This window comes from Triticum aestivum, chromosome 5A (genome assembly GCF_018294505.1).
Source record: "Triticum aestivum cultivar Chinese Spring chromosome 5A, IWGSC CS RefSeq v2.1, whole genome shotgun sequence".
NCBI lineage: Eukaryota > Viridiplantae > Streptophyta > Magnoliopsida > Poales > Poaceae > Triticum > Triticum aestivum.
In genome coordinates, this window is record NC_057806.1 from 503,140,661 (window position 1) to 503,153,668 (window position 13,008).

General features: G+C 48.0%; 3 protein-coding genes across 3 annotated transcripts in view; 1 reads left to right on the plus strand and 2 right to left on the minus strand.

Annotated features, from left to right (window-relative positions):
- The window catches only part of LOC123104342 (putative disease resistance protein RGA4), a 10,323-nt gene extending 5,231 nt beyond the window's left edge, over positions 1 to 5,092 (plus strand). Inside the window, exons 4-5 of the mRNA XM_044526173.1 lie at positions 1,257 to 4,433; positions 4,589 to 5,092. Of these exons, the coding sequence (XP_044382108.1) occupies positions 1,343 to 4,408 (3,066 nt within the window). The 5' untranslated portion in view covers positions 1,257 to 1,342 and the 3' untranslated portion in view covers positions 4,409 to 4,433; positions 4,589 to 5,092. The remainder of the gene's footprint in view (positions 1 to 1,256; positions 4,434 to 4,588) is intronic.
- A 48-nt stretch (positions 5,093 to 5,140) lies between these two features.
- Positions 5,141 to 8,905, minus strand: LOC123101456 (uncharacterized). The gene is made up of 3 exons (XM_044522905.1): positions 8,445 to 8,905; positions 5,578 to 5,695; positions 5,141 to 5,503 (listed from the first exon to the last, which is right to left on the minus strand). The coding sequence occupies exons 1-3, from the start codon at positions 8,477 to 8,479 to the stop codon at positions 5,141 to 5,143; spliced, it is 516 nt and encodes a 171-aa protein (XP_044378840.1). The 5' UTR covers positions 8,480 to 8,905.
- An 841-nt stretch (positions 8,906 to 9,746) lies between these two features.
- On the minus strand, positions 9,747 to 11,869 carry LOC123107382 (uncharacterized). Its single transcript, XM_044529365.1, has 3 exons — positions 11,262 to 11,869; positions 10,979 to 11,174; positions 9,747 to 10,315 (listed from the first exon to the last, which is right to left on the minus strand). Exons 1-3 carry the CDS (start codon positions 11,619 to 11,621, stop codon positions 10,050 to 10,052), a joined length of 822 nt encoding a protein of 273 aa, XP_044385300.1. The 5' UTR covers positions 11,622 to 11,869; the 3' UTR covers positions 9,747 to 10,049.
- Between the last annotated feature and the right edge of the window lie 1,139 nt (positions 11,870 to 13,008).

Consider the following 13,008-nt stretch of genomic DNA (forward strand, 5'->3'; position numbering starts at 1 on the left):
GGGCCGTCACGCGAACGGCGGCGGTGAAGGGCCGCCGCATGATGCGAGGCCGCCGGGTCGGGGCGACCGGCGGGTAGACGCGTGGACGACGCGTGAGGCCGCCAGGTCGGTGAAGACGCCGGTGTAGTCGATGCCGAAGTCGGAGTAGAGGCGCACGGGGTCGACGGCGGCGGTGGGCGACGCAAACCGGATCACAAAGACCGGAAAACCAAAAAGTAGACGCCGATCAAAGCGACCGGCGAGAGAGAAAACCCGGATCAAAGGATCGGGAAAAAGACTCTCTAGGGCAGCCGGTCAACACGACCGGCGGACGAACCCTAGGTACGGGCGGCGCAGCCCCCGGCGGCGGTCAAGGAGACCGACCGCCCCGGGGGCGGCGCGCAGGTGCGGAAGCGGTGGCGGCTAGGGTTTAGGATCGACTTGCGATAGATACCATGTTAAAAGGGAGAGAGGGATTTGGTGGAATAGTTGTTCATTGCTTGAGCCTCATGGGCATATATATAGGAGTACATGATCTACTTGGAGTACAAGGCAAGCCGGAATATTTCCTAGTCTAACCTATGTTTCCTAATACAATCACGTTACTCAACAATATACTAATCCATTTTAAATTGTAGTGCACTAATTAAGTTGCCCGTACTAAACATAATATGTCCCATGAAATATACCAGCTACCTCCAGTTTATCTTAACTGTTGCCAAATGTAATAGTTCGCACATAATGTATGATGGTTAGCTGCTTCTGTTACTGTTTTGTTTCCTTAAACGTCTCATAATGAATCAGCCACACGCTCACGAACACATCAGTACAGTTTACATGTGACAACTACGGGAGAGAGAGACGCATGAGACTGAGAGTGGTAGGTGGAAATGTGACAGAGTTGCCTGCGACGCATTTGTTAGCACTAAAGTGTCCTGGCCCACTATAATGTATTCATTTTGGTATCTGTTGTATATCCATGATGTATATATCTCGTATTTATTAAATGCTATATTAATCACAGATCTCAAAGGCAAAACTAATGGTCCAGATATGATCCTCGCGCGGAACCATGTCCCAAAAATCCATGTCGCTTTGGACATCTACTAAAATGTTACATTCATGCTTTGCAAATTGTTGCAGTTTCCTATATTTAGTATCTGAAGACTGAAGTTATTGAAAATATAAATGTCAAATAAGCGGCCATATCTTATGACCATGTTTACTAGAATATAAACTTGATTAACCTTGTTAACTTTTTAAACCTCTTGAAACAGGTCGTTTCTGTCATCCTGCAAGTTTGCCATTCTCCCAAATAATTTGCTTGGTACTTTTGGTGGATCTCCCTCATCAAGTTCGTCTGATGGCAGTTGTATTAACTCCTCTCGTTGGATCATGTGTCAATAGGTTGATAGATATCATAGCAGATAAGACAATTATGATTCTAGGGGCAAGAGACGATCTTGATATTCTACACCAAACAATACATCATATACAATACTATCTTCAGGATGCCGAGCAAAGGAGAATGGAAGATTTAGCAGTTAACAACTGGCATGGTGAGCTACGGGATGCAATCGATGAGGCTGATGATATTTTCGACCTAATTGAAGGAAGGAAGCTACTTAAAGATATTCCTTCATCATCAAGAAACACACCTGCATGTAGTGGCATTTCATTCTTATCTTGCTTTACTGATATTCTGAAGCGTCATGACATTGCTGCTAAAATCAGAAAGGTCAACACCAGAATAGAGAATATCTCGAAGCTGGGTCAAAGTTTTCTAACACGTTCCGATGTGGCACCTGTTGGTCAAAGAGCAATATCTAGATCAAGAAAGAGTTCCAACCTTGTTGAGCCTAACCTTGTTGGGGAGGAGATCAAACATTCTAGTAGGAAGTTGGTGGAGTTGGTGCTTGCAAACAAGGAAAATAAGTTATACAAACTTGCAATTGTTGGAACTGGAGGAGTTGGCAAGACAACACTAGCTCAGAAAATATTCAACGATGAAAGAATAAAGGGGAACTTCAAGAAACACATGTGGATTTGTGTTTCACGAGATTATAATGAAGTTATTCTTATGAAAGAGGTGCTAAGAAGTATCGGAGTTCGTTATGACACAGATGAAAATGAGGGGGAGCTTAGTAGCAAGCTCAAAGCAGCCATTCAAGAGGAAAGTTTCTTCCTTGTGTTGGATGATGTTTGGCAGACTGAGGTGTGGACTAATCTACTGAGAATCCCATTGGATGCTGCTGCTACTGGGGTGGTTCTAGTAACTACTAGAGATGATATAGTTACACGGGTAATTGGGGTGAAAGATGTGCACCGTGTTGAGTTGATGCCCGTAGACGTGGGATTGGAGCTGCTCTGGAAGAGTATTAGCACTGAAGAAAGAGATGTGCCCCATAATCTGCATGATATTGGGCTGCGTATAGTCAGGAAATGTGGTGGAATTCCTCTTGCTATCAAGGTTACTGCTAGTGTTCTAGCAACAAAAGAGAAAACTGAAAACGAGTGGGAAAAGCTTATAGACAGAAGTGCTTGGTATGTGAGCAATGTTCCTACAGAGCTAAGTGGTGCTTTGTATTTGAGTTATGATGATCTGCCACAATATCTGAAGCAATGTTTCCTGTATTGTGCCTTATATCCAGAAGATCAGTTTATGTTACGTGACGATCTTGTAAGGTTTTGGGTCGCTGAAGGTTTCATAGAAAAACGGAAAGACCAACTTCTGGAAGATACAGCTGAAGAATATTACTATGAGTTGATACACAGGAATCTCCTTCAACCAGACACTAGATTTTATGACCATAGGTGGAGCAAAATACATGACCTTTTAAGGCAACTTGCTCAACATTTATCAGGTAGAGAAATATTTTTTGGAGACCTACAGTCATTGGAGGCTAAAGATTTGTCCAACCGACGACGCATTTCAGCTTTTACTGACAAGGATTCTGTAATGCTCTCCAATGTGGGTCGGGAGCATATTATTAGAGCAAGGACATTGATGATTCGCTCTCGCGAGACACCAAGAATTGCAAATACAATATTCAGGAGACTTCCATCCATCCGAGTTTTGGATCTGACGGATTCATCTGTAGAAAGTATTCCAGATTGCATTGGAAGTTTGATACATCTACGATTACTTGATCTTGATGGGACAATCATAACTTATCTTCCAAAGACCATAGGTTTTCTCATAAACCTGCAAATACTAAATTTGCAGAGGTGTAATGCTTTGCACAACATTCCTATGGAAATCACTCGGCTGTGCAATTTAAGACGCCTTGGTCTTGGAGGTACAGCAATAGATCAGGTTCCCAATGGGATAGCCAAATTAAAATTTCTTAATGATTTGGAAGGATTTCCCATTGGCAATGGAAATGATAATACAAAAACACAAGATGGCTGGAACTTGGAAGAGTTGGCTCTACTTTTGCAGATGCGGCAGCTTCATATGATTAAATTGGAAAGAGCAGCTCCCTCTAGTACCACTACCAGTGAAATACTAAAAGACAAAAGGCATCTCAGAGTTTTGAATCTAGAATGCACTGAACGAACTGAAGAATATTCAGAAGAAGAAATTAGCAATATTGAGATGATCTTTGCTCGGTTAATCCCTCCCCAAAACCTTGAAGACCTATACATCACAGGATTCTTTGGTCAGAGGTTTCCCGCCTGGCTTGGTACTTCCCATTTGTCCTCAGTGAAACAACTGTACCTCACAAAATGTAAATCATGCGTGCATCTTCCACCAATGGGGCAGCTACCCAATCTGAAATATCTGAAAATTGTGGGGGCAGCAGCAATAAACAAGATTGGGCCTGAATTTCTTGGTTGCAGGGAGACTAGTCCCGGATCTTTGGGGGTAGTTGCTTTCCCCAAGCTTGAAATATTGGACATAATAGATATGCCCAACTGGGAAGAGTGGTGCTTTGTTGAAGACAGAGAAAATGATGCAACAGCAGGGATAGGAGGGGAAGAGGATGGAGGTGTTGATATACAAAATCGGGAAGGCGTGTCTTCATTTCTGCAGCTGCTGCCGCATTTGAAGGAGTTGAGACTCCTTGGCTGCCCCAAGCTGAGAGCCCTCCCGTGGCAGCTTGGAAAGGAGGCAACTAGTTTGAAGAAGCTCAAATTAGAAGGAACAAGCTGCTTGAAGGTGGTAGATGGCCTTTTGTTCCTCACTGAGACCCTTCAAATCATGGGCTGTGAGGGTCTGGAGAGGGTATTGAATTTTCCACAGGTGAGGGAGCTGCGTGCACAGGCTTGCCCAAAGTTAGAGCGTGTTAATGGATTCGGCAATTTGCAGCACTTGTGGTTGGCTGAGGATATGGAACAGATTGCCAGACGTTGGGTGCCAGGGCTTCAAGAACAGCACCAGCGACTTCATAAGGAAGGCATTGATGTCCACACATGGATTTACTAGATGTCCAAATATGTGGAGACACGAGGTATGACAATTGAGGATTTAGACTTTTACATCATGTCTTCTTAGTTGAACATTGTGCTATGATTTTGTTGCAGATAAATTACCTTCGACGCCACATAAATATGTAGGTTTTATTGAATTTTTTTAATATGTTTTTTTGTTCTTGCTCATTTGCAGGCTGGTAATCTTGCAGACTTCTGCAACCATGTTCTAGCTGATTGCAGCATCTACTCATGCATTATTATTTCACCAAAAAAAAGTGCAAAATTCTTACGAGATGTTTGCCTAGCCACTCATGGTGTTCCACCAAACTGAAGTTGGATGCTAAGCTGATATGGGATAACAAAAATGTTTCCGGCTGATTCATCTGGCTTGGGAAGATTGGTTCTTGACGGTATGCTTTATCAACGAGCACAGAAGATGCTAAGAGAGTAATATGTATCCAGAACTTAAAACTCTAGTTAAATCTTAATAATTTTTAGTAGATACTCCCTCCGTTCTAAATTACTTGTCTTGGATTTGTCTAGATACGGATAGACTCATTTTAGTGCCAGATACATCCGTATCTAGACAAATCTAAGACAAGTAATTCGGAACGGAGGGAGTAGTCGGGTTGGCTGTTGGAACTTGGAACTGTAATCAACGGTATATGTGAGTCAATGATTTTGTAATATATTTATATACTCCCTCTCTCCGAAAATTAATGTCGCGCGTGCAGTAACAAACTCGTCAGTGGCCGTCAAAAACAGTAACAAACAGGTCACTTCTTCTTCCTCTGTCCGTCGCCCGCGCGTCGTCAGTGCCCGTCGCCGTGGGATTCCGCCGCCCTCCCGCGACCACCAGCCGCCGCCCGCCCGCCACCAGCTGCCGGCCTCCGCCGTGACCACGGAGGCAACTTGGTCTTCGATCCGCCAGGACCAGCCGGCGCCCAGCTACGCGACTCCACCGCCCACCGGCGCGACCAGCCACCGCGGCGCCGCCCACCTGCACCTGCGCCACCGCGGATCCCTCGCCCGTCGAGAGCACAAGGTCCGCCATTTCAACATCTTCCCCCGCCGTCCGCCCCAATCGATGAGCACGAGGTCCGCCGCCCTGTTAATTCAGAGCAGCAACAAATTCAGAGGAGCAACACTCTGCTGTGGATAAAGATCAGGAGCAAATCACACCTGCAAGCCACCAGTTCTGCACATCACAACAGGAGCAGCCGCAGGGCAATCCATCTGCAAGCCTGAATTGGCAATCCTTCTCCTGTATGTAGAATGAAGATGGGGAGCAAATCTGCTCCTACGGAGAGAAAAACAAAAAATAAGCATCAATGATTGGCATGTTCTGGTATTAATCTCAGCTTGTTTCCTTGATCTTTTCAATGAAGTGTGTTGCTATGTTCTCATAATCACTGTGTTGAATGAAGTGTACGTGTTCAATGGAGTACTATATTAATCTCAGCTTGATCTTTTCATTATCTCTGAATTTCTAAATAGAGTCTACAACTCTACATACTGCAAAAATTTGAGAAAACTACTGAATTACAGTTGTCACTGGGAGTTGTTGACAATATCCAAAATCTTGTGTATTATTGACCAATTCAAGCAGCATCAAAATGGTGGCAATGAGACCAAAAAAAAAAGGGTCTGGAGTTGCCTCTAATCGTCTGACAGAGTTTTGCGTCCTGATCTCATATAATTTTTTTCCGTTTTGCCAGCCATCAGTACTCCAACAAATCAACATGTTAACTGAACCAAGCATAAATGGAGTGCAATCTTTACAAAAATGGAGTACAATATCTACAAAAATGGACTGCAATCTTTACAAAAATGGAGTGCACTCTACAAAAATGGACTGCAATCTCTAAAAAAATGGAGTACCTGCAGTATTATTCAGATTAAATGCAGTCTAGATTATATTCAGATTAAGCGGAGGTCCAGAATTTAGAAATTCTAACAATAAAACAATTTGATATTCAAGCTTTAAAGTTTTTTGGATTCAGACAAGTCCTGGTCTTACGGTTGTGAAATTCAGTATTATCCATTATCTCCATTAGTGATTTACGAAAAAGGGTTTCCCCCGCTTTGTATTACAAAGCAACCAACTCGGATACAGCCAAAGATAGGTGCTGGGGCGGAAAGCATAGTCACGCCCAAAAGAAATGAAAGAGAAAACAAAAAAGAAACAAATGCGAACAACGACGGATTAACGAAAACGATAAAGACCCACAACCGCTGCGCCCACCGGAGAACTCCACCACACTCCGAGCACTCCGGACCACCGCATACCAAGCAACACCTTTAAGAAGGACCGCGACGCCGACGATGCTGGTGCCCGGACAAGTCCTAGGGTTTCCCCCGGTATGTAAAGGATTGCGGGGGAAGGGGCAAACCCGACGCCCTTCAGGAAGGCATGGCGACGCCCACAGACGTCACCGCGTCGGTGCCGGACAAGCCGACACGGATTTCTCCGGACCACCAACCACCCACGACTCCAGACGATCCATCGTGCGCCACCAAACACGCCGCCCACCAACATGCGCCACCACGGCCGTGCAGTTCCCATCGCCGTTTCACCGTGGCAAATGAAGCGAGACCGGCGGGAACAGAGAAGGCAACCGGGAACGAGGGGCGGCAACAACAGCAGCCACGCAGGAGGAGTCAACCTCCACCGCCCGTGGCGGGAACCGACCGGACGTAGCAACAGGGGCAAACCAGGCAACCGCGGCCAAATCGACCGGGGGAAAGGGAAGGTGGAGAAGTGGCCCATGGCCACGACCGGCGTTGTGCCGGCTCCATCTCTCCCGCGAAACCATGTTTCGCCCCCGCACAGAAGGCCCAGATAGGCTGGCTGAGCCCGAGACGGGCTCGTGAAGCCCTCGTCACCGCGCTGCAGTATACGAGCCGCCGTCGCCGCTACCCCCCGCACGAGTCGCCCCGCCGTCCGCCGGAGACGCCGCAGAGGAGTTCCGGCCAGGCCCGCCCAGACCCAGATGGGGCCCAAAAAGGCCCAGATCTGGGTCGGGAGGGCATCACCACCAGCCACTGCAACGCCCCGCCGCCAAGCAGCAGCGCCGCCACCACCTCGCCACCCGGCACCGCGCCACCCAAGGAGCCGCGCCGCTGCCGGGTCCGCTGCCGCCGAAGCACGCCGCCGCCAGCCGCCAGCCACCCGAGCCGTGGCGCTGCGCGGGGGGAAAGGACGGGGCCGCCGCTGCCGGCACCACCCGAGCAAGGCCCGGTGGTCCAGGCCAGCGGCGGCGGGAGGGGGAGAAGGGGGGAGGCGCTGGGGAGGGCGGGGAGGCGACACGGGGGTACGGTGGAGGAGGGGAGGGAGAAGGGAGGTGGACAGGGTCGAGGAGGGCTAGCGGCGGCGGGCGCCGGCCGCGGCCGCGGCTACCCGCGACGGGGGAGCTGGCGGTGGCGCGGGCGGAACCCTAGGGAGGGGGAGCCCCTCCGTCTGGCCTTTTCCGAGTATAATGTTTATTAGGAAAGACGAGATAGATTAGGATTTGTTCCGGCTTGTCTTGTCCATTAGTGACTTCACTGAAAATTCCCATACCACTGTGTTGCAAGGTTATTACAGACATGGGTGTTTATCTCTGCATTGAGCATAGAAGAATCTGAAAAAATAAGGGGCTTGGGGGAGGAAGAATAGAGTTAGTTGAGGGACTACGGCTAGGAGTATTTTGTCCTAAAATATTGGAGATAGGGGTCCCTTCTTCTAAACAAAAAAAAAGCAGGTGTCTATGGAGTTAACTGAATTTAGTTTCAGTGAAGTTTTCAGTACAGTACAAATATTCGGTTAGGAGTATTACCACAAGCACAGGCAATACAAATATTACTAGAATTTGCTCCGGATTTTGACAGTAAGAATAAGAATGAAAATAGAGTTTGCTAGCAACTCCAGTAGCTTTACCAAAAAATTGAGCATGGCATCTACAGGTTACAAAAACTTGAGCATCAGGATACAAAAAATCGAGCATCTTCTCTAATTTTATAAAGCAGCAGGATACAAAAATTCAGTCTTGATGTTGTATTGCACATACCAGAGGATGGACACGGGGATGTCGCCGCTGAGCATGGTGCCGTTGTGTTACGTGAGGCGATCGCCGGGATCCGGCTCGTATAGCTCCATGAGCCTCCTGGCTCCCATCGGTCGATCTGTGTGGACCGGCTTCGTGGACGAGGTTGACAGCGAGGTGGACGAGGTTGATGGCGGGGTACACGAGGTTGACGATGGTCAGGGCCAGCTCTGGTTCGCCACCAGCGTGGAAGGACGCGTCAGTCGGAGAGCATATCACAAAAAAAAAAACGAGCCTTCTCCTCGCCGGGGAAGCAACGCAGCAGAGGAAGGGGAAGCAACGCGGCAGAGGCGCACAATTTGCGGAGGGTTTTTTTGAAAAATTGCCACGGCGACATCCTTTTCCGACCGAGGGAGTATAAGCTTAGGCTCCATCAACATGACAACAATCAAGCAAGAAGAATCTTATCATGATACTTATTGCATCGTGAGAGGTCCTGAAACAATGGTACAACAACTCTTATTATGTGCAGTCCTACCTAATAGGTTAGTTTCCACATCAGTCCAACACAACCATTGTCCCAACGTCGATCGATTATTGCCTACAGTTTAGCTTAATTTCTCATTGATCTTGAAAATAAACTAAAATTCTCCTCAACATGACCCGTAACCTACGCTGTCATTGACCCTTGAGTCATGAATAATCTAATACTCCCTCCGTCTAAAATACTTAGCAGAGAAATGAATGTATTTGAATGTATTTTAGTTACAACTATTTTTATTCACTTTCGCGACAAGTAATTCTGGATGGTGGGAATATGTTTGTATTGATTTATATTAGTCGAGAGCGCACCTTGCACTTGCAGCCACACAATCACTAGTGCTTAATTGCTTATGCAAGGATAAGTCGTAAGATCACGAGTGGTGTGTGTGGGCTGCAAAGCGTACGTGTGCTCCACTGTATCCCTTAGGAACAATTCTTTATTTAACATTATCTTAAATTTCGTTTCCTTATTTGACACTGAAAAACTATTTATTCCTCATCTAACAACGAGTCTAAATTTGTGCCTTTTATGACACTTCGTTCATTTTGAGCCTAAATGGCACCTGAAAAGATCCTTTTGCCCTTAATATGGTATGTGTGTGCGCGGTGTAGTAGAACATAAACGCAACATTAGTGTGAGGACAGTAGCACACAGCAATATTAGTGTGAGGCCGTATGCCCACAAACATACCACATGACGGCAAAAGGGTCTTTTTAGGTGCCATTTAGACTTAAAATGGACATAATGAGTGTTATAAAAGGCATAAATTTTAGACTCGTTGGTTGTTAGACAGAAAAAAAACTATTTATCGATGTCAAATAAGGCATAAAATTTATACACAATGTTAAATAAGGAATTCTTTCTATACCTTATACTTCCTGACCCGATCAACCCAATCTATCAACACGTCAACACGAGGATAACCTTAGTTACCACGCCGCGTGCCTTCTTTATCATCAATCAATAGCAGTAGCACCAGCGCCGCGCACCGATTCTAACCTAACTTACTAGTGCTAGCCTACTACACCAGACAGTCACAGTATACGATGGCTGTTAGGCTACCATCAACATCCACAGGATCAGAGTCATGTGCAGTCACAGGTCAGGAGCCTCCAAATCCTCTTGGTCCGCCTGCCGATTTTATCCAGCTTCTTCATGACAATGGCGAGGAGCTGGTGGTGGTATGGGACACCGGCAAGCTGCCCTCCACGGCTCTCTGTAGTTTCACCACCACCTGAATGCACACCCGCCTCCTGTTCCCTGTGAGGTACAAGCCCGTTGCTTCCGTCGTTTTTGTGCAGGTAGAAATTTCTGCCGCCCACTTCGCTCATCTTGTCGTTCTTGTTTAAACCTGTCAAGAAAAGAAAACTCAAGGTGTTACTAGTCCACTCGACCGAAGTTAAATTTTGAAATGCTGATTTCATAGTTTTTATTCGCTTGGACTGAGCAACTAAATTGTGAGTGTAGAAGCTCTCTGAATGATGTTACCATTAGCCGCCTATGCTAAAATACTCTACCCTATGTTCACAGACTTTTCATCAGAGTAATAATTTTGGAAGTCCTTGCATAGATGATCTAAAAAATGAAGTCGTTACATAAAACTAGTACCAAATAAGTTTGTCTACATCCTAATCTATTGGCCTATATTACATTACTGAATCCTCAAAGAAGGAAGTGGTAGGAGAGATAAATTTCAAGCAAGACAATAATGAGTAAACCAAATAGGCAGGTGCAATATATTCTGAATTTCTGACGACTCAAACATCCCCTCCCAGTACACATGAATGGTTTGTGTGTCACAAACAACATAATCCGACGAAGGGGGAGTCCGGCGCGAGTTATTTCGCTTGCTGTGACAGTGACAGCACTTGAAAATGGTTTGTGTCACAAGCAACATAATCAAACAACCACATCCTTAGCACCAGAAAACTAGACTAATTAATCCCCATTTGATCGGCAAATTGGCATGGCATATCCATTAAATTAGGTCAAAAACGATGAATGGCTAGCTTACTCTGGAGGGAGAAGTGAGAGTGATGTAGCTGGAAGGAGTCGGCGGAGGCCGGGTCCAGCCGGGGGCTCCTCCCCTCCCGGTGGTACCGCTCCAGCACCGCGGCGATGGCGTCCCGGATGCTGGAGCCGAGGCTCACCATCGCCCTCACCGGCCCCGGGCTCCCCTCCACCGTCACGTTCACCACCACCTTGGCCTCCTACATACAGAGAAAAACCATCCAGTTCACCCCGCGAACTAAAATGAATGCGCGCGCGCGCTCCTCAGTTCACGGACCGTACCGTACCTCCCATGGCGTGCGACGATCGGGCGGCAGCAGCAGCAGGGAGGAGGAGGCGAAGGGGGAGTCCGGCGCGAGGACGTCGTAGCAGGTGTGCGGGCGGTCGAGCGGCGGCGGCGGCGGCGGGGAAGGCGGATGGGTCACGGGGTGGACGCGGGCGTCGTCGCGCCACCAGAGCGCCCTCTTCCCGTCGGCCCGCCTCCGCGGCCGCGGCCCCTGCGCCAGCTGCACCGGCAGCCGGTGCAGCCGGAGCCCCCGTCCGGCGCCCTCGCCGCCGCTGCTCCCGCCACGCCGCGACGGCGAGGAGGAGGGCCCCGGCCGGGCGCCGGCGATGCGCGGGCGGCTCCTCGTCCTCCCCTGCTGCATCTTCTTTCTCTGGCTGGCCGACGAGACGATCGTGCGCGCGCGCGCGCGTGTGGAGTGAGTGGAGTGCAGTTTGGGGTTTGGACTTTGGAGATTGTTGCGTTGCGCTGGTCGGTGGTGGTGTGTGTCGTCGGGCGGCCGCAACCTCCGGTTTGCCGACACGGCGAGCTTCTTTATGCTTTGTGCAACTCGGGAGAGGAGAGGAGAGGAGGAAGCTTCGCGGCGGGTGCTGCCCTGGTGTGGACCCGGCGCACGGGACGCCGCTGAGCCTGGGCTCGGCGTGTCGCTGGGGGATAGGGCCGTCGCGTGAGCCGGGAGCAGGGGAGGCAAACCGGAGGGAAACCGGGCGAAGGGACAGTGCAGGTGCGGCGCGGGTGGGCGGCACGAGACAGTGCAGGGTCGTGCGGGAAGGGTTCAGGATTCGTTGCTTGTGGGCTTGTGGCTGCATCCAAGATTCGGTCCGGATATAGTGTGGGTCGTTTTCGTCTTCGCGGTTTGGACGGTGGCGGACCCAAACAAAATAAGGGCCCGCGGCGGTCGTGCGTCGGTGTGCGTCAAAGTCAACCCATCCATTTTATTTAAAATCAACAGAAAATAGTTACTATACCATTATCTCAGCACTTCGTCTGCCTCTACCACCGGTGTCTACTTACAACTGAAGTACGTCGGTGTGCTTATATTCAACACCCCGCGCCAGTACAATCGCAGACGCCTATGTACATATATACTCACCTCTAACAACGCACGCGGTCACACGTCTTATCCCTATGAGCATTCTCGAGATACTGAGCCGGCATCGCATCTTAGGATTGACAAAATCATCAGACGCCTCGTGGTCGACGAGAATGTCTCTGATGATGTATCCAACTGTCCATGGCATCGTGCTAAATTGAAAACAATAATAATTACATCAATTGCAATTGATTTAAAAAAATATTGATTACATTAATTGTAATTTATTCTTGAAGCAACATTAATTTCATTAATTACATTTTATCTTGGAACCAACTTTCATGACACAAATAATCTTCATAATGACATTAATTGCTTTCTCTCCCCCCAAACTATCAAGCCACGACAAATTCGAAGAATAAGATGGGCGAGAGGTAGCGTCTTCATGAACAAATGAGGATGAAGTCTGTGTCACTTAAATGGATGCCAAAAGTCACCATGATCGAGTAACATCACTTGGTCAAGCCCTCCAATCGGTCGTGGTCGTGCATATGAAGGTAGCACATGGAGCCCGACATGAGGAGCTGGGGTTTTCCTGAGCATCAACCCCGAGACGATGAACCCCAAGTCATGAGGCAAAACTTTATCGCACTAAGAAATTAACACTGAAGGGCATACCACATCTTTTATGTGGAGCAATGAGAGTGCCACTTTGGAT